The sequence below is a fragment of the Mustelus asterias genome, chromosome 1, assembly GCF_964213995.1.
Source record: "Mustelus asterias chromosome 1, sMusAst1.hap1.1, whole genome shotgun sequence".
Lineage (NCBI taxonomy): Eukaryota > Metazoa > Chordata > Chondrichthyes > Carcharhiniformes > Triakidae > Mustelus > Mustelus asterias.
In genome coordinates, this window is record NC_135801.1 from 190,984,632 (window position 1) to 191,010,905 (window position 26,274).

At 44.3% G+C, this 26,274-nt stretch overlaps 1 protein-coding gene across 1 annotated transcript in view; it reads left to right on the forward strand.

Moving 5' to 3' along the window:
- Positions 1-25,909, forward strand: part of LOC144500915 (nucleophosmin-like) — a 90,998-nt gene extending 65,089 nt beyond the window's left edge. Inside the window, exons 8-10 of the mRNA XM_078224418.1 lie at positions 20,847-20,957; positions 22,557-22,631; positions 24,299-25,909. Coding sequence (XP_078080544.1) covers positions 20,847-20,957; positions 22,557-22,631; positions 24,299-24,349 — 237 coding nt within the window. The 3' untranslated portion in view covers positions 24,350-25,909. The remainder of the gene's footprint in view (positions 1-20,846; positions 20,958-22,556; positions 22,632-24,298) is intronic.
- Positions 25,910-26,274: the final 365 nt, after the last annotated feature.

A 26,274-nucleotide genomic window follows, 5' to 3' on the forward strand; every position in this document is an offset into this window, starting at 1 on the left:
TCTCTCTCCACAGATGTTGTCAGACCTGCTGAGATTTTGCAGTATTTTCTGTTTTTGTTTCAGATTCCGGCATCTGCAGTATTTTGCTTTTATCTCCATCTAACTTCCCTGGCTTCATAGCACTTCGTGTCCTTGCCTAACAAGAAACCATTGGAATAAAAACCAAAAATGCTGGAAACACAAGCAAGTCTGGCAGCATCTGTAAAGAGACAGAGTTACTGTTTCATAGAATGGTTACAGCACAAGAGATTTGATTTATTATTGTCATGTATTGGAACACAGTGAAAAGTACTGATTCTTGCGCACTATATAGGCAAAGCATACCGTTCATAGAGTACATAGAGAAGAAGGAAAGGAGAGGATGCAGAATGTAGTGTTGCAGTTACAGATAGGGTGTAGAGAAAGCTAAGCTTAATATATGGTAGGTCCATTCAAAAGTCTGGTGGTAGCAGGGAAGAAGCTGTTTTTGAGTCGGTTGGTACGTGATCTTTTCCCCGACGAAAGAAGGTGGAAGAGAGTATGTCCGGGGTGTGTGGATCCTTGATAATGATGGCTATTTTCCCGAGGCAGTGGGAAGTGTAGATGGACTCGATGGATGGGAGGTTGGATTGCGTGATGGACTGGGCTACGTTCACGACCCTTTGTAGTTCCTTGCAGTCTTGGTCAGAGTAGGAGCCATACCAAGCTGTGATACAACCAGAAAATATGCTTTCTATGGCGCATCTATAAAAGCTGGTGAGAGTCGTAGCTGGCATGCCAAATTTCCTTAGCCTCCTGAGAAAGTAGAGGCGTTAGTGGGCATTCTTAATTATAGCATCGGCATGGGGGGACCAGGACAGGTTGTTGGTGATCTGGATACCTAAAAACATGAAGCACTTGACCATCTCCATTTCATCACTGTTGATGTAGAAAGGGGCATGTCCTCTACTACGCCACTCAATCCTTCATGTTCTTGCCAGCTCTCTGCAAGAGGAACTCAGTTAATCCCATTATCCCACCCTTTACTCGTAGCCCTGTATTTTTTTTCCCCTTCGCATAATTATCCAATTCTTTTTTGAAAGCCACCTTCCTCAGCCACACTCAGGCAGTTTATTCCAGGCCCTAACCAGGCAAATTCACTCTTGCCAATGACCATGCTATCAACCTCCTCCCGATTACCAGTAATGTGATTGCATAAGGAAACAATAAGTTGCATATGACTCTTCAGAAAAATCCATTGACCTCAGTGTGGAAAATTTCAATGAGCCCAGAGTCTCAGCAGCCTCTCAGAAGAGAATTCCTGACTTCCTCTAACCTGAGTGTGAAGAAGTGCTTTCTGACATCACCCTGCTGAATGGGCTATCTAGAAGACCATGTCCCATTCTTCGGCCTTTAGCTTTGGCTGTATTTCCCTGTTATGGTCTTACTTCAAGATGTTTTTTTCCCCTGTTATCAATAATATATCCAAGGATGGTGCCACTAGTTTTCAATATTCTCTTTGCCGGACATGTTTGATTTCCCTTGCTGGAAATATCCAAAGATTTATTTTTTAAAAAGCTTCCTTTTTAATCTTCAATATCACCGGCACACACAATCTAGTGCCAATTGAAATGACATTTTTTTGGATGCTCTACTTTAGTTGTGGAAACTGTCCCTCTCACTCTTCCCTTTTGAGGCCATCATCTTCCACCATCTATTTTTACAATACAGACCTACTCCAAATTCAAGATTGAATTGTGAATGGTTTCTCATGAACCTCGACACAATGATTTCCAAGAATGGTCCCAAAATTGAGAGGCTGCAGTGATCAGGAGAAATTGAATGGGTTGAGACATTTTCTTTAGAAAAGACTTTGCAGAGACTTGAATGGGTTGAGACATTTTCTTTAGAAAAGACTTTGCAGAGACTTGAGAGCAGCGTGACTGCGGTGACGTTGTTAGGAGTTTACTATAGGCCCCCAAATAGTAATAGAGATGTGGAGGAAGAAATTGCTAAGCAGATTATGGATACGTGTGGGGGTCACAAGGTAGTTGTCATGGGGGACTTTAACTTTCCAAATATTGATTGGAACCTTTGTAGGTCGAATAGTTTGGATGGGGCACTTTTTGTGCAGTGTGTGCAGGAGAGTTTCCTGACACAATATGTGGATAGGCCGACAAGGGGTGAGGCCACATTGGATTTGGTACTGGGAAATGAACCGGGCCAAGTGTTAGATTTGGTTGTGGGAGAGAACTTTGGAGATAGTGACCACAATTCGGTGTCTTTTGTTATTGCAATGGAGAGGGATAGGGCCATACGGCAGGGCAAGGCTTACAATTGGGGGAGAGGTAATTATGATGCGATTAGGCAAGAATTAGGGGGCATAAGATGGGAACAGAAACTGTCAGGGAAAGGCACTGATGAAAAGTGGAACTTTTTCAAGGAACAAATACTGGGTGTCCTTGATAGGTATGTCCCTGTCAGGCAGGGAGGAAATGGCCGAGTGAGGGAACCGTGGTTCACAAAAGAGGTGGAATGTCTTGTGAAAAGGAAGAGGGAAGCTTATGTAGGGATGAGGAAACAAGGTTCAGATGGCTCGATTGAGGGTTACAAGTTAGCAAGGAATGAGCTGAAAAAGGGGCTGAGGAGAGCTAGGAGGGGACATGAGAAGTCCTTGGCGGGTCGGATCAAGGAAAACCCCAAGGCTTTTTACTCTTATGTGAGGAATAAAAGAATGACCAGGGTGAGGTTAGGGCCGGTCAAGGACAGTGGTGGGAACTTGTGTATGGAATCAGTAGAGATAGGCGAGGTGATGAATGAATACTTTTCTTCAGTGTTCACCAAGGAGAGGGGCCATGTTTTTCAGGAAGAGAAGGTGTTACAGGCTAATAGGCCGGAGGAAATCCATGTTCGGAGGGAGGATGTACTGGCAGTTTTGAATAAACTGAAGGTCGATAAGTCCCCTGGGCCTGATGAAATGTATCCTAGGATTCTTTGGGAGGCGAGGGATGAGATTGCAGAGCCTTTGGCTTTGATCTTTGGGTCCTCACTGTCCACGGGGATGGTGCCAGAGGACTGGAGAGTGGCAAATGTTGTTCCTCTGTTTAAGAAAGGGAATAGAAATGACCCTGGTAATTATAGACCGGTTAGTCTGACTTCGGTGGTTGGTAAATTGATGGAAAAGGTCCTTAGGGATGGGATTTACGACCATTTAGAAAGATGCGGATTAATCCGGGATAGTCAGCACGGATTTGTGAAGGGCAAGTCGTGCCTCACAAATTTGATAGAATTTTTTGAGGAGGTAACTAAGTGTGTTGATGAAGGTAGGGCGGTTGATGTCATATACATGGATTTTAGTAAGGCGTTTGATAAGGTCCCCCATGGTCGGCTTATGATGAAAGTAAGGAGGTGTGGGATAGAGGGAAAGTTGGCCGATTGGATAGGTAACTGGCTATCTGATCGAAGACAGAGGGTGGTGGTGGATGGAAAATTTTCGGACTGGAGGCAGGTTGCTAGCGGAGTGCCGCAGGGATCGGTGCTTGGTCCTCTGCTCTTTGTGATTTTTATTAATGACTTAGAGGAGGGGGCTGAAGGGTGGATCAGTAAATTTGCTGATGACACCAAGATTGGTGGAGTAGTGGATGAGGTGGAGGGCTGTTGTAGGCTGCAAAGAGACATAGATAGGATGCAAAGCTGGGCTGAAAAATGGCAAATGGAGTTTAACCCTGATAAATGTGAGGTGATTCATTTTGGTAGGACTAATTTAAATGTGGATTACAGGGTCAAAGGTAGGGTTCTGAAGACTGTGGAGGAACAGAGAGATCTTGGGGTCCATATCCACAGATCTCTAAAGGTTGCCACTCAAGTGGATAGAGCTGTGAAGAAGGCATATAGTGTGTTAGCTTTTATTAACAGGGGGTTGGAGTTTAAGAGCCGTGGGGTTATGCTGCAACTGTACAGGACCTTGGTGAGACCGCATTTGGAATATTGCGTGCAGTTCTGGTCACCTCACTATAAGAAGGATGTGGAAGCGCTGGAAAGAGTGCAGAGGAGATTTACCAGGATGCTGCCTGGTTTGGAGTGTCGGTCTTATGAGGAAAGGTTGAGGGAGCTGGGGCTGTTCTCTCTGGATCGGAGGAGATTGAGGGGAGACTTAATAGAGGTTTATAAAATGATGAAGGGGATAGATCGAGTGAACGTTCAAAGACTATTTCCTCGGGTGGATGGAGCTATTACAAGGGGGCATAACTATAGGGTTCGTGGTGGGAGATACAGGAAGGATATCAGAGGTAGGTTCTTCACGCAGAGAGTGGTTGGGGTGTGGAATGGACTGCCTGCAGTGATAGTGGAGTCAGACACTTTAGGATCATTTAAGCGGTTATTGGATAGGCACATGGAGCACACCAGGATGGTAGGGAGTGGGATAGCTTGATCTTGGTTTCAGATGAAGGTCGGCACAACATCGTGGGCCGAAGGGCCTGTTCTGTGCTGTACTGTTCTATGTTCTATGTATGAATGGTTGGGCAGGATAGATGCTGAGGAAGCTTTGCGTGTGTGCAGCAGACTCCAAAACTAGGGACCATAAATACCAAGATATTAACTGATAAATCTAACCGATAAACAAGAAGAAATATCCTTACTCTGGTTAAAATGTGGATTTGATTTGATTTATTGTCACATGTATTACTATACAGTAAAAAGTATTGTTTCTAAAGTATTGCTATACAGATAAAGCATACCGTTCATAGAGAAGGAAACGAGAGAGTGCAGAATGTAGTGTTATAGTCATAGCTAGGGTGTAGAGAAAGAGCAGCTTAATAGAACATAGAACATAGAACATAGAAAGTCACAGCACAAACAGGCCCTTCGGCCCACAAGTTGCGCCGATCACATCCCCACCTCTAGGCCTATCTATAGCCCTCAATCCCATTAAATCCCATGTACTCATCCAGAAGTCTCTTAAAAGACCCCAACGAGTTTGCCTCCACCACCACCGACGTCAGCCGATTCCACTCACCCACCACCCTCTGAGTGAAAAACTTACCCCTGACATCCCCCCTGTACCTACCCCCCAGCACCTTAAACCTGTGTCCTCTCGTAGCAACCATTTCAGCCCTTGGAAATAGCCTCTGAGAGTCCACCCTATCCAGACCCCTCAACATCTTGTAAACCTCTATCAGGTCACCTCTCATCCTTCGTCTCTCCAGGGAGAAGAGACCAAGCTCCCTCAACCTATCCTCATAAGGCATGCCCCCCAATCCAGGCAACATCCTTGTAAATCTCCTCTGCACCCTTTCAATGGCTTCAACATCTTTCCTGTAATGAGGTGACCAGAACTGCGCGCAGTACTCCAAGTGGGGTCTAACCAGGGTCCTATAAAGCTGCAGCATTATCTCCCGACTCCTAAACTCAATCCCTCGATTAATGAAGGCTAGTACGCCATACGCCTTCTTGACCGCATCCTCCACCTGCGAGGCCGATTTAAGAGTCCTATGGACCCGGACCCCAAGGTCCTTCTGATCCTCTACACTGCTAAGAATGGTACCCTTCATTTTATACTGCTGCTCCATCCCATTGGATCTGCCAAAATGGATCACTACACACTTATCCGGGTTGAAGTCCATCTGCCACTTCTCCGCCCAGTCTTGCATTCTATCTATGTCTCGCTGCAACTTCTGACATCCCTCCAAACTATCCACAACACCACCTACCTTGGTGTCGTCAGCAAACTTACCAACCCATCCCTCCACTTCCTCATCCAGGTCATTTATGAAAATGACAAACAGCAAGGGTCCCAGAACAGATCCCTGGGGCACTCCACTGGTCACTGACCTCCATGCAGAGAAAGACCCCTCCACAGCCACTCTCTGCCTTCTGCAGGCAAGCCAGTTCTGGATCCACAAGGCAACAGCCCCTTGGATCCCATGCCCTCTCACTTTCTCAAGAAGCCTTGCATGGGGGACCTTATCGAACGCTTTGCTGAAGTCCATATAGACCACATCCACCGCTCTTCCTTCGTCAATGTGCTTGGTCACATTTTCAAAGAACTCAACCAGGCTCGTAAGGCACGACCTGCCCCTGACAAAGCCGTGCTGACTACTTTTGATCATACTAAACTTCTCTAGATGATCATAAATCCTGTCTCTCAGGATCCTCTCCATCAACTTACCAACCACTGAGGTTAGACTCACCGGTCGGTAATTTCCCGGGCTGTCCCTGTTCCCTTTCTTGAATATAGGGACCACATCCGCAATCCTCCAATCCTCCGGAACCTCTCCCGTCTCCATCGACGATGCAAAGATCATCGCCAAAGGCTCCGCAATCTCCTCCCTCGCCTCCCACAGTAACCTGGGGTACATCCCATCCGGTCCCGGCGACTTACCAACCTTGATGCCATTCAATAGTTCCAACACATCCTCTTTCTTTATGTCCACATGCTCGATCCTTTCTGTCCTCCGCAATCCAGCAGTACAACCACCCAGATCCCTTTCCACCGTGAATACCGAGGTAAAGTATTCATTAAGCACCTCCGCCATTTCTAACGGTTCCGCACAAACTTTTCCCCCTTCACCTTTTAAGGGTCCTATGCCTTCACATCTCATCCTTTTACTCTTGACATATTTGTAGAAAGCCTTGGGATTCTCCTTAATCTTACCCGCCAAGGTCTTCTCATGACCCCTTCTCGCTCTCCTAATTTCCTTCTTAAGCTCCTTCCTACATCGCGTATACTCCTCTACATCCTTAACACCTCCTAGCTCTCTGAACCTTCTGTACGCCTCTCTTTTCTTATTTACCAGGTTCATCACAACCTTCGTGCACCACGGTTCCCGTACCCTACCAACACCCCGAGGTAGGTCCATTCAAAAGTCTGACAGCAGCAGGGAAGAAGCTGTTCTTGAGTCGGTTGGTACGTGATCTCAGACTTTTGTATCTTTTTCCCGACGGAAGAAGGTGGAAGAGAGAATGTCCGGGGTAGGTGGGGTCCTTAATTATGCTGGCTGCTTTTCTGAGGCAGCGGGAAGTGTAGAAAGAGTCAATGGATGGGAGGCTGGTTTGCGTGATGAATTGGGCTACATTCACGACCTTTTGTAGTTTCGTGCAGTCTTGGGCAGAGCAGGAGCCATATCAAGCTGATGTACCAAATGTGGAACTACTGCCATAGGAAAATGTTGGAGCATATAGCTTATATGCTTTCAAAAAGAAACAGGGCAAGTCTGAGAGAAAAGTGAATAGAAAGATATGCTGAAAGACTGAGATTTTAAAAAAATAGTTCAAAGGATGTGGGCTTCACTGGCTGGCCAGCATTTATTATACACCGCTAATTGCCCTTGAGAAATTGGTGGTGAGCTGCCGCCTTGAACTGCTGCCGTCCACGTGGTGAAGATTCTCTTCAGTTAACAGGAGGCAACAATGGATCAAGGATCATTCGTGTGGTATGCCAAAGATGACCATGGACATGGAAGCTGCACATCCTGGGAATTCAGAACCTGTCGGGCAATAGGTGATATTCACTGGACGGAGTCAATTCCTGGAAATAAGTTCTGTGATGCAACTTCAAATTTGGACCCAGAGTCTTTGTCAGAGTTTAGTTGCACATTCTCCACAAGACTATTATCCAGTAAGGTTTGAGATTTGCTTTTAAAAGATTGGGGTTCCTGATAAAAATAATAGCATAATTATTTTTAGTTATTTTAGGAAATAATCTGATCACCATTGAAAACTTTCAAGATTGTACAGCCTACATGCAGTCAGCTCCAAGCAAGAAGTGATGCTAAGTGTTGATGAAGAGTACAGATCCCTGTGTTGTTGGCTGCAGTTGATCTTATACTGGATGCAAGATTCCTTTAGGCAGTGCAGTTAGCATTTGTACTTGTGATGGCTTTTGTTAGCCAAAACCTGAGGCTGTTGACACAAAGTGTTTTAAATGACATAACAGAACAAATCATATAGCTGCACTCTGTCTCACATTGCGTGCGGCTACTTCCTTTGCAGAATCTTCTCTTTGATGGGGTGCAAACCAAAAGAGACTGGCTACAAGAAGAGACCTCTGGGCACTTAAAGCAGTGGTTCCCAACCATTGTGCCATGGCACGAAGAAGATTCAAAACTCATGTAATTAAACCAAAACTAACCTTCCAGCTCTGTGGCTGGCATCTCCAAGACCCTGATGAATCTCCCGTGTGTACGTCAGCTGAGAAAGAGCCACACATCCATGGTTTAGATTTTTTATGTTGATCAAGCCCGTGCACATGACCAACAGGACTTGGAGCTTCCACAAAAACTGAAAACTCAGAAAGGGCACGAAAACCTCAGGAGAAACGAGAGAGAGGCGGGGAGAGGTTAAAAAAATCTGGTGAGAAGTCCAAAGTGAAGTTCCTAGTAAAGGAAGAAAGCAGAGAAAATAGGAAGCGTGCCTCAAAATCCTGTTTATAGTATAGAGTGTGGCACGGTAGCACAGTGGTTAGCACTGCTGCTTCACAGCACCAGGGTCCTGGGTTCGATTCCGGCTTGGGCCACTGTCTATGTGGAGTCTGCACGTTCTCCCCGTGTCTGCGTGGGTTTCCTCCGGGTGCTCCGGTTTCTTCCCACAGTCTGAAAGATGTGCTGGTTAGGTGTATTAACTTGAACAGGTGCCGGACTGTGGCGACTCGGGGAATTTCACAGTAACTTCATTGCAGTAAGCCTTACTTGTGATGAATAAATAAACTTTAACTTTAATATAAAAATTTGGGAACCATTGACATAGAGGCGCTGGCTGACAGCACTGTCGTAAGCTTTTCTGTGTTCAAGAAACAAATTACAACAATTCATTGAGAAATTGGACAGTCTGCATCACAATGCAGATTCGTAAACAAGGTGGAATGTAATCTTAATCTGCATTTCAGTGGCAAACGAAGGTGGAATTGAGATCAACACAATCTCTCAATCTTGTCTGCTTCACACCTACCTGAGATGCATAATGTTTACAACATCCTCTGCAGGGATAAAGTTGAGCCATGTGATTGACTAATCAAATCTCTTGACAAACGAGGTTAAACAGAAATAGATCTAAATCCACCCTTTCAGAACAAAAGACCTGGATGCTGTGAAGGCAGTCATATTTAAAACATGAAGTGACCAGTGTGCCTCATCATCACATCTTTCCAAATCAGTTAATTTTTATAAATGTAGGCAAATGGTGAAAGCCAGATGTGCACAGTAAGAGCCCACAAACATCGAAGTAGGTACCGTAGCTAAATTTGCACTAAAGTAGGTGGGATAGTAAGTTGCGATAATGAAATAAGAAATTTACGAAAGGATCTGGATAGGTTAAGTGAATGGGGCAAAATTTGGCAGATGTTTAACTTGGATAAATGTGAGGTTATCCATTTTGGTAGGAAAAATTATTTGGTAGGCAAATTATTTTCTAAATGGAGAGAAGCTTCGGAGTGCTTCAGTGCAGAGGGATCTGAGTGTCCTTGTGCATGAATCACAGAAAACTAGTCTGCAGATACAGCAGAAAGTAAGGAAGATAAATGGAATCTTGGCATTTACTGCTACAGGAATAGAATATAAAAGTTGTGAAGCATTACTGATGCTGTTCAAAGTATTAGTCAGATCGCACTTAGAATATTGTATAGAGTTTTGGTCCCCTTGAGGAGGGATGTGGTTGCATTGGAAGCAATTCAGAGAAGATTCACGAGATTGATTCCAGAGATGAAGGGTTTGATTTATGAAGAGAGATTGGGCAGTTTAGGCCTGAACTCTCTGGAGTTTAGAAGAATGAGAGGAGAGATGGGAAGGGGGATTGACAAAGTAGAGGATGTTTCCTCTTGTGGGGCAATCTAGGACAAGAGGTCGTGGTTTTAGAATAAGGGGTAGCATATTTAAAACAGAGATGAGAAGAAATTACATCTTTCAAAGGATTGAGAGTCTGTGGAATTCACTACTCCAAAGCATGGTGAATGCCAGGTCTTCCAGTAAATTTAAGGAAGAGGTGGACAGATTTTTAATTAGTGAAGGTTTGACGGGCTGTGGTGAATGGGTAGGTTAAGTTGAGTCCGAGGTGAGATCGGACATGATCGTATTAAATGGCAGAACAGGCTCGAGGGGCTGACTTGCCTGCACCTAGTCCTTGTGTATCAGTGAGATGAATGAGCAGATTTTTGTTTTGTGTAGTCAAGGGAGAGCTATTGCCCAGGGCATCCGAAATAACCCTTTACACTCAATTAACACATCATCACCATGTTGGCTAAGAAACTGTGCTGGTTGGATTGAAGCCTTGAATGCACAATCCCCTAACCCTGACTGGAGATGTGGAAACCGAGATTGGTGAAAAGGTTTAAATGATCCCAGCATCTCAGGGGCTTAGAAAGTACTGAAGATTAGGTATGCTAAAACTTTTCTAGTTTGTAAAGTGGCAAGTATCAGAAATCCTCAAAAATGTAATGCTCATAAGTGTTGCCTGAAATATATTCCACTAAACCAAAGAGCTTCTATCGGTATGTTAGGAGCAAAAGGATAGTGAGGGATAAAATTGGTCCCCTTGAAGACCAGAGTGGTAGACTGTGTATGGAACCAAAAGAGATGGGGGAGATACTAAATGTTTTTTTTGCATCCGTATTTACTGAGGAAACGGACATGGAGTCTACGGAAATAGGGCAAACAGGTAGGGAGGTCATGGAACCTTTACAGATTAAAGGGGAGGAGGTGCTCGCTGTCTTGAGGCAAATCAGAGTGGATAAGTCCCCAGGACCGGACAGGGTATTCCCACGGACCTTGAGAGAAGCTAGTGTTGAACTTGCAGGGGCTCTGGCAGACATATTTAAAATGTCAGTATTCACGGGGGAGGTGTCGGATGATTGGAGGCTGGCTCACGTTGTTCCGTTGTTTAAAAAAGGTTCCAAAAGAAATCCGGGAAATTATAGGCCAGTAAGTTTGACGTCGGTGGTGGGCAAGTTATTGGAAGGTGTGATAAGGGATAGGATCTACAAATATTTGGATAGACGGGGACTTATTAGGGAGAGTCAACATGGCTTTGTGCGTGGTAGGTCATGTTTGACCAATCTATTAGAGTTTTTCGAGGAGGTTACCAGGAAAGTGGATGAAGGGAAGGCAGTGGATGTTGTCTACCTGGATTTCAGCAAGGTCTTTGACAAGGTCCCTCATGGGAGGTTAGTTAGGAAGGTTCAGTCGCTAGGTATACATGGGGAGGGTAGTAAATTGGATTAGACACTGGCTCAATGGAAGAAGCCAGAGAGTGGTTGTGGAGGATTGCTTCTGAGTGGAGGCCTGTGACTAGTGGTGTGCCGCAGGGATCGGTGTTGGGTCCATTGTTGTTTGTCATCTATATCAATGATCTGGATGATAATGTGGTAAATTGGATCAGCAAGTTTGCTGATGATACAAAGATTGGAGGTGTAGTGGACAGTGTGGAAGGTTTTCAAAGCTTGCAGAGGGATTTGGACCAACTAGAAAAATGGGCTGAAAAATGGCAAATGGAATTTAACGCAGACAAGTGTGAGATATTGCACTTTGGAAGGACAAACCAAAGTAGAACGTACAGGGTAAATGGTAGGACTCTGAAGAGTGCAGTTGAACAGAGGGATCTGGGAATACAGGTACAGAATTCCCTAAAAGTGACGTCACAGGTGGATAGGGTCGTAAATAGTGCCTTTGGTACATTGGCCTTTATAAATCGGAGTATCGAGTATAAAAGTTGGAGTGTTATGGTAAGGTTATATAAGGCATTGGTGAGGCCGAATTTGGAGTATTGTGTACAGTTTTGGTCACCTAGTTACAGGAAGGATGTAAATAAGGTTGGAAGAGTGCAGAGAAGGTTCACAAGGATGTTGCCGGGACTTTGAGAAGCTGAGTTACAGAGAGATTGAATAGGTTGGGACTTTATTCCCTGGAGCGTAGAAGATTGAGGGGAGATTTGATAGAGGTGTATAAGATTTTGATGGGTATAGATAAAGTGAATGCAAGCAGGCTTTTCCCACTGAGGCGAGGGGAGAAAAAGACCAGAGGGCATGGGTTAAGGGTAAAAGGAGAAAAGTTTAAAGGGAATATTAGGGGGGGCTTCTTCACGCAGAGAGTGGTGGGAGTGTGGAATGAGCTGCCGGATAAAGTGGTAAATGCGGGGTCACTTTTAACATTTAAGAAAAACTTGGACGGGTTCATGGATGAGAGGGGTGTGGAGGGATATGGTCCAAGTGCAGGTCAGTGGGACTAGGCAAAAAATGGTTCGGCACAGACAAGGGCCAAAAGGCCTGTTTCTGAGCTGTAATTTTCTATGGTTCTATGGTAAACCCTATTCAGAAATTCTTTTTAACTGGGTCATGGTCACTATTATGATTAATGTGGAACTTATTTTCTCAAGTGTTCTTTCAGCCAGCTTTATTTCTCCTGATATCCTGAAGGCATCAATTTCTTCAATATTTTAAAAGCTTTTCTTGAGATATAGGTGATACTGACCAGACCCAAATTATTGCTCATTTCTAGTTGCTTGGTATTGGTGACATTCTGGGTCCTTCAGAGTCTGTCATGTGACATTTAATTGGCGTTGCATCTGAGTGATCGGGTATAGTGCTTCCTAAAAATCTATTAGTGAATAACTTCTCAAGAACGTTATGCAGTGCATAAATGTAGTGTACTCGGTTGGGAATTCCAGCAAGATCAAAATGTGGGCAAGATGGTGGCACAGTGGTTAGCACTGCTGCTTCACAGTACCAGGGACCCGGGTTCGATTCCCGGCTTGGGCCACTGTCTGTGGGGAGCCTGCACGTTCTCCCCATATCTTGGTGGGTTTCCTCTGGGTACTCCGGTTTTCTGCCACAGTCCAAAAGACGTGCTGGTTAGGTGCGTTGGCCATGCTAAATTCTCCCTCAGTGTACCCGAACAGGCGCCGGAGTGTGGTGATTTTCACAGTAACTTCATTGCAGCTTTAATGTAAGCCTACTTGTGACACTAATATAATAAACTTAAGATAAAAGCAAAATACTACGGTTACCGGAATCTGAAACGAAAACAGAAAATGCTGGATAATCTCAGCAGGTCTGACAGCATCTGTGGAGAGAGAATCGAGCCAATGTTTCGAGTCTGGATGACCCTCCTTCAGAGCAGAAGTACTAGTGGGAATTCTCATCCCCCCCCCCATTTTATGCAATGCAATTGACATCAGCAACCAAGGTAAATGAAACCAAATGTAGGCAAAATAAACCCAGATATGAAGGACTATTCCGTAAAACTTCACTGCTCCACAGGATAAGGCAGCAAAATCTACTTGAAAATGCAAGAATCTTTTAAATTTGCAATGGTGGCTATTGTGTCTACCATGTGTGGTAACTTCATGACGATGAGTACAACCACGAATGCAACCTTGCACTGACTGCACGAGCACAGCATTCTGAGCAATGCGGTTTCTGTCTTGTACATGCACTGTTGCCAAATTCTCCCCATGCCAATTTGGCGCATTCAACAGCAACAGGTTACAGAACTGTTTCAAACACATGAAGTTTATAGAAGGCCATCTATTCATGCATTTCATCTTCCACTTAGCTGCAGTATCTGTCATCCCTGTTTGCTGGCCTTGGCATATTCCCAGTTATTTATTTATAGAACTTTTTTTTTTATTGCAGCTAAAACAGATTAGCAGAGAAGAAGACGTCATGTTTTTTACAACACATGCAAGTTTGTGTTATAGTTTTTAAATCCCTTGTTAAGTCAGCTATTTTGTTTCTCGCAGAAGAGAAATATTTCATGGCAAGCAGGGGTGTATTCGCTGAACAAGAATCAACTGTATTGAATTACTACTTACATGGGCTTACATCACAGTATTTAGCCTTTTACCACATGAAATGAATTCCAGCCTTTCGCATCATGTAATTAAGTTTGGCATGATTATGCGAGACAAATTGCGGAATAATGCTTCTTTTAGTTCCCAAACCACAGTGTTCAGATGTCTCTTACCTTAATAACTATGTACTAATCAGAGCGTGACTGCCTGGTTAGTCTTGCTACAGGGGGGGCGGAAGATTGCCTTTCAGAGCCACTGTAATAGTATGTGGAGTTTCAGAAACTGTGGCCAAGCCAGCACACAATCGCAATATATAATAGGCCAGCCATATTACAGTGCAAAATTTTCTGCAGCTCAAGTTTGGAGTGTGCCATTGCGCCAGTGTAAAAGCAAAAAAGATAGTCAATATTTTTTTCCTAATTTTTTTTCTCTTTACTGGCCTGTGTGATGGACTGGGCTATGTTCACAACCCTTTGTAGTTTTGTGCAGTCTTGGTCAGAGCAGGAGCCATGCCAAGCTGTGATACATCTGGAAAGGACATTTCCTATGGTGCACCTGTAAAAATTGGTGAGAGTCGGCATGGACATGCTGAATTTCCTTTGCCTTCTTAGAGAGTAGAGGCATTGGGCTTTCTTAACTATAGCGTCTGTATGGAGGGACCAGGACAGATTATTATGATCCGAACACCTAGACACTTGAAGCTCTTGACCATTTCCACTTCATCACAGTTGATGTAGACAGGGGCATGTCCTCCACTACGTTTCCTGAAGTCGATGACTATCTCCTTTGTTTTACTGACAGTAAGGGAGAGATTATCATCTCCCCATTCATTTCACCAGATTCTCGATCACTTTGCTGTACTCCGTCTTGTCATTGTTTGAGATTCGAGCCACTACAGGCAACTGAAGGGACAATCACCAATGAAGAAGCAATTCAAAACAGGCCAGACTAGAGGAGTGCAGATATCTTGGCGCGTTGTGGGGCTGGAAGATATTCGAGATAGAGAGGGGTGAGGCTGGGGAGGGGTTTGAAATAAGAATTTGAAAATCAAGACGTTGCATTTCGGGGGGGGGGGGGGGAAATGTCGTTCAGTGAGATGATAAGGGACAGGACTTGTTGAGAGTTAAGATATGCACAGCAGAGTTTTAGACAACTTCAAGTTTATGAATGGTGGGATGTGGGAGTGCACAGGAATAGTCGAGTCCAAACATAACACAGGCAGAAATGTGGATTTAGCAGCAGGTGAACCAAGATGGGTAAATCAGGTGATGTCATGGAGGTGGAAGCAGATGGTTTTAGTGATGGCTCAACTATAAGGTCAGAAGTTCATCTCTAGATCATCTGCCGAGAAGGTTGAGAGCAGTCTGGTTTAATCTCAAACTCTTGTCAGGGAGGGGATAGAGTCAATAGCCAGGGAATGGAGGTTGGAGCGGAGACCGAAAAGGATGGCTTCAGTCTTCCCAGTATTTAATTGGAGGAAATTTCTGTTCATCCAGTGCTGGATGCCTGATAAGCAGTCTGATGTGGAGAAAAGCGAGGTAAAGCTGGATGATATCGACCTCAATTTGAAAATTAACATGGTGCCTTCAGATGTTGCTGAGGGGCAGAATGCAGATGGGAACAATGGGAGCAGGAGCAGGCCATTCGGTCTATCAAACCTGCTCCGCCATTCAAACAGATCATGACTGATCATGAATTATCCCCACTATTTCCATCGACTTTGTCATTACGTTCCAGAAATCTTACCGATTTCTGTCTTGACTATGCTCATTGACCCAACCTCCACAACTCTGTGATGGGGATGAGAAAGAGGGGCCAGGGATTGATCCCTGGGGGGACACCAGAGGTACTGGTGAGGAAGTAGGAAGAGAAAACATTGTATGTGATTCTCTGGCTAAAATTAGATAGATAAGAATGGAATCAGGTGAGAGCAGACCCACCCAGCTGGATGTTAGTGGAGAGGCATTGGAGGAGGATCAGAGAATCATACAAACGCTCCAGTGCAAAAAGAGGCCATTTGGCCCATCGAGTTTGCACCGACATCAATCCCACCTTGACCCTAACCCTGTAACCCCATATGTTTACCTCACTAATCCCTCTAACCTACGCATCCTGGGACACTAAGGAGCAATTTAGCATGACCAGTGCACCTAACCTGCACAACTTCGGACTGTGGGAGGAAACCGGAGCACCCGGAGGAAACACATGCAGACATGGGAAGAATGTGCAAACTCCACACAGTAAGGAGTCTAACAACACCAGGTTAAAGTCCAACAGGTTTATTTGGTAGCAAACGCCACTAGCTTTCGGAGCGCTGCTCCTTCGTCAGGTGAGTGGGAGATCTCCTACTCACCTGATGAAGGAGCAGCGCTCCGAAAGCTAGTGGCGTTTGCTACCAAATAAACTTGTTGGACTTTAACCTGGTGTTGTTAAACTCCTTACTGTGTTTACCCCAGTCCAACGCTGGCATCTCCACATCAAACTCCACACAGCCAGTGACCCAAGGCTGGAATTGAACTCGGGTCCCTGGAGCTGAGAGGCTGCAGTGCTAACCACTGTGCCACCATGCTGCCCCACTGATCGTGTGGCGGCACGGATGGTGTGGTCAACAGTGTTAAAGGCTGCACAACAAGTGGAGAAGAATGAGGAGGGAAAGTTTTTTTCACTTGTATAAGGATATCATGAAAAACTCAAAGCATCTATGAGTTATCAAAAAAAAAGTTCCTTTAAGTGCTCTTCAGTAATTCACTCAAGTAGGCCCAAATAGTGAATGTCAATGGACTCGAGGTGCCATGGCGCTGTATTTGGATACTCTCAGCTCTTTAAGAGTGAGAATCATTACCATGCTTGGGCAAAGCAAATGTTCTAAAGAACACTAATTGGGGTACAGTAGCATCGTGGTTTTGTAACTGAGCTGGTAGTTCGGGGAGTAAACGCAAAATACTGCATGATGCAGGAAATCTGAAATAAAAACAGTGTTGTAAATACTCAGCAGGTCTGACAGCATCTGTGGAGAGAGAAACAGCGTTAACGTTTCGAGTCACATTCTTCTTTGGAACTATTCTGAACTCCAGTTCTGAAGAAGGGTCACATTTGACTCAAAACATTAACTCTGTTTCTCTCTCCACAGATGCCAACAGATCCGCGTATTTCCAGCACTTTCTGCTTTAGTTTTGGTAATTCAGGGCCTGGGCATTTAGGTTCAAAATCCCACTGCAGCAGCTGAAGAATTTAAATTCACTTGATTAAATAAATCTGCTATTAAAAAGCTGGTATTGGTAATGGTGACCCTGTAACATCCAGATTGTCATAAAAGCTGATCTGCTTTATCGTTGGGTTTGTTGTCTTTACCAAGCCTGGCCTATATGTGACTCCAAATCCACAGCAATGTAGTTGACTCCTAATTGTCCTCTGAAATGGTCTAGCAAGCTTTTCTGTTGTATTCAAGGCATCTCACCACCTTTTCAAAGGTAATAAATGTTGGCCTTGCCAGTCACACTCGCGTCCCATGAATGATTTTTAAAAATCTGACCAAGTTAGTTGATTTTCTTTTCTCTTTGCCCTGCCTCCTCTTTTATATATTTTTTACCCTCACTGTCTAGAGGTTCTGTTAACTTGCATTTTGCTTTGGAATCTGACACAAGTCAGAAGGTGCGTTTCCCAATGTGAATTGGCAAGCACAACAACCCTGCTGTGAGCATCTTCCCTGCCCTAAGTTTGAGTAATGCGTTTGGCTGGTAGGTGACACAGCTGTGAGTTGGCAGTTCTAAGACTGACTGGAATTTTGAGTTGTTTGTACGCTGAACCTGTGACCCTCCACTCTTTGCTAAATAGGTCACTTTTTTAACCATTTTGCACGATACTGGCTGTAATCTGAGCAGGAATCGAGTTGAATGGTTTCGTTAAAATAGCCATGGACCAAAGGCACCCACTTTGGTTCAGAGTTTCCCTTCAGCCCTGTGAAGAGCAGAATCGCTCTACTTTTGAAGCCACTTTCAGAAAGAGCTGACTCTTCATCCTTCCCGTGGCCCAACCCTCAAGATGGTGCATCATGTAAATAGAAGCCTTTTGAAGATGAAAAGTAGGTCCCATATCTAAACACACAATCGGTTTGGATCTTCCCCACAAAAAACAATCAGGTTGTGGCCTGCCAACAAGGTTTCCAGCACTATCGGGCTAACAGGTGCCTTCTTCCCCCCCCCACCCGTAAACATTACTGTGCAGCCACACAGCCTTCCCATGTATCTCTCGCAGTCCGTGCTGGGCAATGGAAGTAGAGGAAATCCGTGCATAACAGCCAGGATCCTGGGATAGCGGCCTGTGGACTTTTAACCAAAAAGCCTTGACCTTCCACAGATCATCTGCCAGGCGGTGGAATCCTGAAGAGACAAAGCAGGGGAGCATTGCAAGGAGCTTGAACCCCTGTGGAAAAGCAAAAAAAAACTATTTCTGTTGGTCATGTAGCGGTCCATGTCGCAGTTCTTTGAAGAATCAAAATCTACCGTTCTGGCCATAAGCCAGCTTCCAAGGGATTTGAATGTGGTTTCTGTATCCTATAATAACATTGCCTTTGATCTGACTGATGTAAGAAGACATTGATGTGATGCATTCATTTACAACTGGAATTTTTTTTGTTGTTCATTCTCAAGGCTCTCCATTACTCTAGTATTTTTTTTAAAAGGGAAAGCATCATTAATTCACTCGTTCAGGTGAGTGATGACCATATTAGGGAATGGAATGCCTTTTGTCTCCTTGCATCCAGTGATGAGAGTTTTTGCTGGGTCAGGTATAATACGGGCCACAATGAATTGCAGACTTGCTTCTAAAACTCCAAACATAATAAATGCGTTTCTTTCAATAAATTATTATGGAGAAACTCAGATGAAGGGCTCGAGGGCAGTGGTGCAAGGCTTGAAAAGAACAGCAGAGAGTATGTCAGAGTTTATTGATACCAAGTTTGAGATTTGGTGTAGATTGTACCAGGAAGGCAGGAGGTAAGCACCGAAATCTTGAGATACTTGGGAAAAAAAGTAGAAGGAATTTTGAATTTTTTATTTCAACTCTTGAGGGTCACTGGAAAGGAAGAATTATTGTCTTTGGAACTTAAGAGGGTAAGGGGTGAAGGAGGAATGACTAAGGTAGAATTGATAAAATAGAGAGCAATTGATGCTATAGAAAGACCACTACATGCCCTAATCTACATGCTTCTGGGACTTGCCAGACATGAATAGCAACAAATAGAATATCTTGAATACCTAGAACATAGAACATTACAGCGCAGAACAGGCCCTTCGGCCCACGATGTTGCACCGACCAGTTAAAAAAAAACTGTGACCCTCCAACCTAAACCAATTTCTTTTCGTCCATGAACCTATCTACCTTGATCCATGCTGTGTATCTTTGGCTGTTTACAACATCTTATATTTAAGTGCCTTTAGTGATGAAACAGGGGTGGTCCTCCTATAATGCTGATTCTAGAATTGCACACTATATTCCAAGTGCGGTCTAACTAAGGTTCTATAAAACTACAACATGACTTGCCAATTTTTAAACTCGGTGCGCTGGCCGATGAAGACAAGCATGCTGTATGCCTTCTTGATTGCCTTCTCCACCTGCGTTGCCACTTTGTGACCTGTGTACCTGTACACCCAGATCTCTCTGCCTATCAATACTCTTAAGAAACCTTGGTGTGCATGTACACTGGTCCCTTAAGGTAGCAGGACAAGTGGATAAAGTGGTTAAGAAGGCATATGGTATACCTACCTTTATTAGCCGAGGCATAGCATTTTAAGACCAGGGTAGTTATGCTGGAACTATATAAAACGTTGATTAGACCACAGCTAGAGTATAGTGTGCAATTCTAGAATCCGCATTATAGGAGGGATGTGATCGCACAGGAAAGGGTGCAGAGGAGATTCACCAGAATGTTGCCTGGGCTGTAGAGTATTAGCTATGAAGAAAGATTGGATATAGTGGAGCTGTTTTCCTTGGAGCAGAGGAGATTGAGGTGCGGGCGTGCTTGAGATGTATAAAATTGAGGGACAAAGATGGAGTAGACAGGAAGAAACTTTCCCCCTTGGTGGAGGGATCAATTACCAGGGACGTAGATTTAAGTTAAGGAGCAGGAGATATCGAGGGGATGAGAGAAAAAACATTTCACCCAAAAGGTGGTGGGAGTCTGGAACTCGCTGCCTGAAACATTTAAGAAATATTTAGGTTTGCACTTGTGATACCTGTGCATCAGTCACTGAAAGTAAGCACGCAGGTACAGCAGGTAGTAAAGAAGGCAAATGGTATGTTGGCCTTCGCAGCAAGAGGACTTGAGTATAGAGATGATTTACTGCAATTGTAGGGGGTGTTGGTAAGGCCACACCTGGAGTATTATGTACAGTTCTGGTGTCCTTATCTGAGGGAGAATATCTTTGCTATAGAGGGAGTACAGTGAAGGTTTACCAGGCTGATTCCTCGGATGGCAGGTCTGTCATATGAGGAGAGACTAAGTCGTTTAGGATTGTATTCATTGGAGTTTAGAAGAGTGAGAGGGAATCGTGTGGAAATGTATAAAATTCTAACAGGATTAAACGGTAGATTCAGAAAGAATGTTCCCAATGATGGGAAAGTCCAGAACTTGGGGTCATAGTTTGAGGAGAAATTTCTTCACCCAGAGGGTGGTGAATGTGTGGAATTCACTACCACAGAATGTAATTGAGATCAAACTGTATGATTTCAAGAAGGAATTAGATGTAGCTCTTGGGACTAAAGGGATCAAGGATATGAGGGAACGGGGGATCAGCATATTGATTTTGATGATCACAATGAATGGTGTGCACATGGGATGCTAAGAATTAGAATAATTGGGTGGTTTGTCTTTGATCGTTGCATATGCGATGGATCGAAGGGTCTTTTTCTGTGCTGTAGACCTCTATGACTGTATTGCTCAGTTGTGATTTTGGTTTTATTGTGGCTGGTTACAAATTTGGCACATTCTGGCTGATGCATTTAGAAAAGCAGATAGCAAAAAGAACAATGCTTCAGATGAATTCAGTGATGCATGGTAGCTTATCTGTAACCATGTGAAGTAAAGCAATGCAACTTACCTCTTCCTTTGGCAGACGCCAGGTAAAAATGGAAAGCAAGATGACAGATCAACGGCACCGAAGCCCACCAAGGTAGCACCCACTGTAGATGAAATAAAAGCCAGACTGAAGACCATGGTTGAAAAGGTAACCGGTTGTTTTATTCAAATGTGTTATTGGTGCAAAAGGTTAAATCTCACGGAATCAAAGGTGAACTAGCTAGATGGGTACAGAACTGGCTTGGCCATAGAAGACAGAGGGGAGCAGAGGAGGGGTCTTTTTCTGATTGGAGATCTGTGACTAGCGGTGTTCCGCAGGGCTCTGTACTGGGACCTCTGCTGTTTGTGATATATATAAATAATTTGGAAGAAGATGTAGCTGGTCTGATTAGTAAGTTTGCAGACGACACAAAGATTGCTGGAGTTGCGGATAGTGATGAACATTGTCAGAGAATACAGCAGGATATAGATAGGCTAGAAAATTGGGTGGAGAAATGGCAGATGGAATTTAATCCAGATAAATGCGAAGTGATGCATTTTGGTAGATCTAATGCAGGGGGAGCTATACAATAAATGGCAGAACCATCAGGAGTATAGACACAGAGGGATCTGGGTGTGCAAGTCCACAGATCCTTAAAGCTGGCAGCACAGGTGGAAAAGGTGGTGAAGAAGGCATATGGCATACTTGCCTTTATTGGACGGGGCATAGAGTATAAAAGTTGGCATATGATGTTGCAGTTATATAGAACGTTGGTTAGGCCACATTTGGAATACTGCGTCCAGTTCTGGTCGCCACACTACCAGAAGGGCGTGGAGGCTTTGGAGAGAGTGCAGAGAAGGTTTACCAGGATGTTGCCTGGTATGGAGGGTCTTAGCTATGAGATGAGATTGAGTAAACTAGGGTTGTTCTCCCTGGAAAGACGGAGGTTGAGGGGTGACCTAATAGAAGTTTAGAAAATTATGAAGGGCATAGATAGGGTGAACAGCTGGAAGCTTTTTCCCAGGTCAGAAATGACAAACACAAGGGGTCACTAGTTCAAGGTAAGGAGGGGCAAGGTTCAATACAGATTGCGGGGGACGTATTTTACACAGGGTGGTGGGGGCCTGGAGTGCACTACCAAGCAAGGTGGTTGAGGCAGACACACTAAGATCATTTAAGACTTATCTAGATAACCACATGAACATACTGGGAATAGAGGGATACAAACGGATGGTCTAGTTAGGAACACATGATCGGTGCAGGCTTGGAGGGCCGAAGGGCCTGTTCCTGTGCTGTATTGTTCTTTGTTTTGTGGAAATCAGTAACCTTCATATAAAAGCAAATACTGTTGGTGTTGGAAACCTGGAGTGAAAACAGAAGATAGTGGAAAATCCCAAACTGTTAACTTTTTTCTCTCTCCACTGATGTTGTTAGACCTGCTGAGTATTTCCAACACTTTCTGCTATTATTTTCCATGATGCTCATGTCTCATGTTGGATAGCATTTCTCTTTGTATTTTCTCGTGCATTTCCTTCCTCAGGTTCACTTTGATGCTGCCTCCACGATGCACGCACGCACGCACGCACACACTCTCACGTTCACTGTACCATCCCTCCAAGTTTCCTGCCCACACATGCACTATGCAACTTTCTCCTTTTCTTGATTAAGTACATATCGTCGGATTATATTTTAATATAAATCTCGTGTCATTCAGTAAAATTTAAAGAAAACTTGGCCACACTGAGCTGGTGTATTCTTACTTCCTAGGGGCAGCAGCTACCCAAGACAAAACAGAAGTTTCAGAACTTTATAAAAAGCTCATTACGATTTGATGACGTAAAAGTGAGTATCTGAAGCATTTGAATGAAAGTTTGAGTCCCAAAGCTTAACCATGGATTCCTGTGTATTAGCTAATCATGGTAAGGGTACAGAGTGGAGGGGAAGCAAACTTGGACTCAGCAAGAGGAAAGTCAGCCTATGTCCACACTCCTAAACCATAATGTACAGACAGCAGAGGAGGCGATGGCCTAGTGGTATTATCACTAGACTATTAATCCAAAAACTCAGCTAATGTTCTTGGGACCCAGGTTCGAATCCCAACATGGCAAATGGTGGAATTTAAATTCATTTAAAAATATCTGGAATTAAGAATCTACTGATGACCATGAAACCATTGTCGATTGTTGGAAAAACCCATCTGGTTCACTAATGTCCTTTAGGGAAGGAAATCTGCCGTCCTTACCTGGTCTGGCCTACTTGTGACTCCAGAGTCACAGCAATGTGGTTGGCTCTCAACTGCCCTTGGGCAACTAGGGATGGGCAAGAAATGTTGGGCAGTCAGCCAAACCCATGTCCCATGAACGAATAAAAAAAGCATTTTGATTGTAATGCCTCCTCTCATTAGGCCAGAGAGCCTAATAATGCTCACTGTCTTGTCTGACGCAAAGAATGGACATGAGCAAGGTTCCAGATTGGTGCTGGTGTTTTTATTTCCAATGGCAATCAGTTCCGTAAGGTGGAATGGGGAGACAATTTGGCCCATCAATGAAATATCTCCTGTGGGTAAGTAACTTACCTTATCACTAGGTATCACACATTGAGTTCCCCCTGTCCCATCACTGACAGGTGCTGACCCAGAGAGTTCCCCATGTCCCATCACTGACAGGTCTTAGTGGAAGGGACCATCTACCCTAACATACTCTTGAATAATTGTGCATTTCTCAATCAAATCACCCCTCATTCTTTTAAGCGCTGGCAAATATAGACCCATTCTACTCAATCTCTCTCTTCTGTGAAAAGATTTCTTATTCCCAGGAACCAATCCAGCAAACATTCATCGCACCCCCTCTACAAGAACTGTATCCCCTTATCCTACAATGAAGCAGTGATCACGAGCTCAAACATGGGCACCACTCACTCATCTCTGCACGCTTGGGACAAATACATTTCTTCAGTCTATTCTCCTCCCTCAGGTACCCTGGTGATGAGAAGGCAGCCCTATTGTTTTTTTTCTGCAACTCAACTGAGCAGAATTCAAGATGCGTCTCCACAGTACACTGTACAGTTTAAGCACGAGTTATATCGAATCTCTTGCACTCTACCACTGTAGGCTCTATAGCTCAGCATTCGATTTGCTCTATTTCCTGTGCAGTGATTGGACATGTTAATATCTTAATCTCTGAGCTCTGCTCTTAGCGACAATAGTTCAGAATCATAGAATCTCAACAGTGCAGAGGAAGCCCATTGAGTCTGCACCAAGTCTCCAACAGAGTATCTGACCTCGGCCCTCACGCCCACCCTATCCCTGTAACCCCACACATTTACCATGGCTGATCCATCTAACCTACACATCTTGGGGACGCTATGGGGAAATTTTTACCGTGGCCAAACCACCTAACTCCGTGTAGAAACATGCTGAGTTTGCTGTCATGTGCTGTACTTCGCACCAGTGAATGCGGAAGATGATGTGGCATGCATTTCTACTTTAACATCATTCTCTTTGCTTGCAGATGACTGGAGAACTCTGGGTCTGGGGACAGGCGCTGAAGCAAACCAAATGAAGGGCACCTGGGAGCTGCCAGTGGGTTTTTCTAGTGGATCATTTGGAGCAGTCGGTGGAATTTCTTTTCCCTAAAAGTTGTTTATTTTCTTGTCAGGTCTTCTGAACGCATTTTGTTTCGAGTTGACGGTCTCAAATGTTTTTCACTTTAAGAAGGTGGATGACAGCATAGTATGAGGTTGGGTAGATAGCGAGCCTGCACGCAATCCTTTTTTAACAAAAAATTGCCTTGATCGCATCCATTCATAACGACTTGAAACCCAACAACACTGGGAAGATACAGCAGGTGTGTAGTGTGTGTAATGTGGTAATATAACATTTCAAACATTTGGAGAAGAATCTACACCCAAAGCATTGACCTCCTTTCTCTCTCCTGTGAAAGCTGACATGCCTACTGTGTTTTTTCAGCACTGTCATTACAGATGTACAGTATTTGGGAGTTTTCTTTCTTTTTAATCTCATTGGTTATGTAATGCAGCGGCCAATAAAATCCACAGAACCAAAGATTAAGTTCCAAGTAACTTTTTTTTAAAATTAATGTCTTCAGAACTCCACCAGCCCTTAAGACTTCCTCCCCGTCATCATTCTAATTCTCTCAGATTGCCCAGAGTGGCGCAGAGGGATGAGCCCCAGATTTGTGAACCTGGTCTGTTGGTTTGGTCGATCTGTGCTGTGTTGCAACAAATGGCCTTCACTATGGGATCAAGAGAGGGCAATAGTTGTCCCATGTTCCTGCTGTTAACTGGCTACCCTTAAAAGATGTGGATGAGATTTTTCAAGTGGATTGTTAGCCATCTCGGAATAATTGGAACTTTTATTTCCTCCCCAAAAAACAAAGTAGCTTGTTGTAGGATCTCCTGTCAAACATATTTTATCCTTGAGAAAACGCCAATGTTTCTGCTTCAGGAAGATTGTAGGTGGATGAGAAGCCGGTGCACTCCTTTCTTAACATAGCTTCCATAGAGGTCGCGAATGGCACTATATTAATGCAAGCCCACCCTGGTTAGCACTGCTGCCTCAGTGCCAGGGACCCAGGTTCGATTCCAGCATTGGGTCACTGTCTATGTGGAGTCTGCACATTCTCCCCGTGTCTGCGTGGGTTTCCTCCTGGTCTCCGGTTTCCTCCCACAGTCCAATGATGTGCGGGTTAGGTTGATTGGCCAGACTAAATTGCCCCTTAGTGTCAGAGGGATTATCAGGGTAAATATGTGGGATTACAGGGATAGGGCCTGGGTGGGATTGTTGTCGGTGCAGACTCGATGGGCTGAATGGTCTCCTTCTGCACTGTAGGGATTCTATTCTATGATTCTCCCTTCATCCATGTCATGCTGCACAGTGTATGCGTGTGTCCGTTGATTGAGGATTGGATCTGCGTCACCTTTGATACTTCCTGCGGTGGGTGGAAGCAAAAATCAAAGGCCTGGCGCCTGGGATATTCTCCTCCATGTTTTGAATTGTACCACTTTAAATGTCATTGAGAGTTTTCATCCCTTTCTTTCATTCTCATCCCCTCCTCCCTGAAGATAATAAAGGATACTGTTCCTAGAGACCGGAAACCCTCCAGTGCTTGTTCCAAATGAATGTTCATTTTTGCATCTGGATGGCATCATTGATAGGCTGTTCAACTGTAGGGGGCATCATACGGGAACTAAAATTTCCCCTATCCTAACCTGAGCTTTGCACATGGACACCTTTTTGGCATGGGCTATCACATGGTTGTCAGACACAGAAGTCTGCACCTTAACGCAGGGACTGTAGTTAAGGTGCAGCTGATATCAGCTGACTTGGCAGTGACCATTGGGTTGAACCCTGGACCATCCTGGTCTTTACAGCTGAGCAACTCCATACCATGTGAAGCAGTTTTTGATTCAGCTATAAGTATTTTTCTTTCAAAGTAACCTTGAGGAGAGGGTAATGTTGAGGATA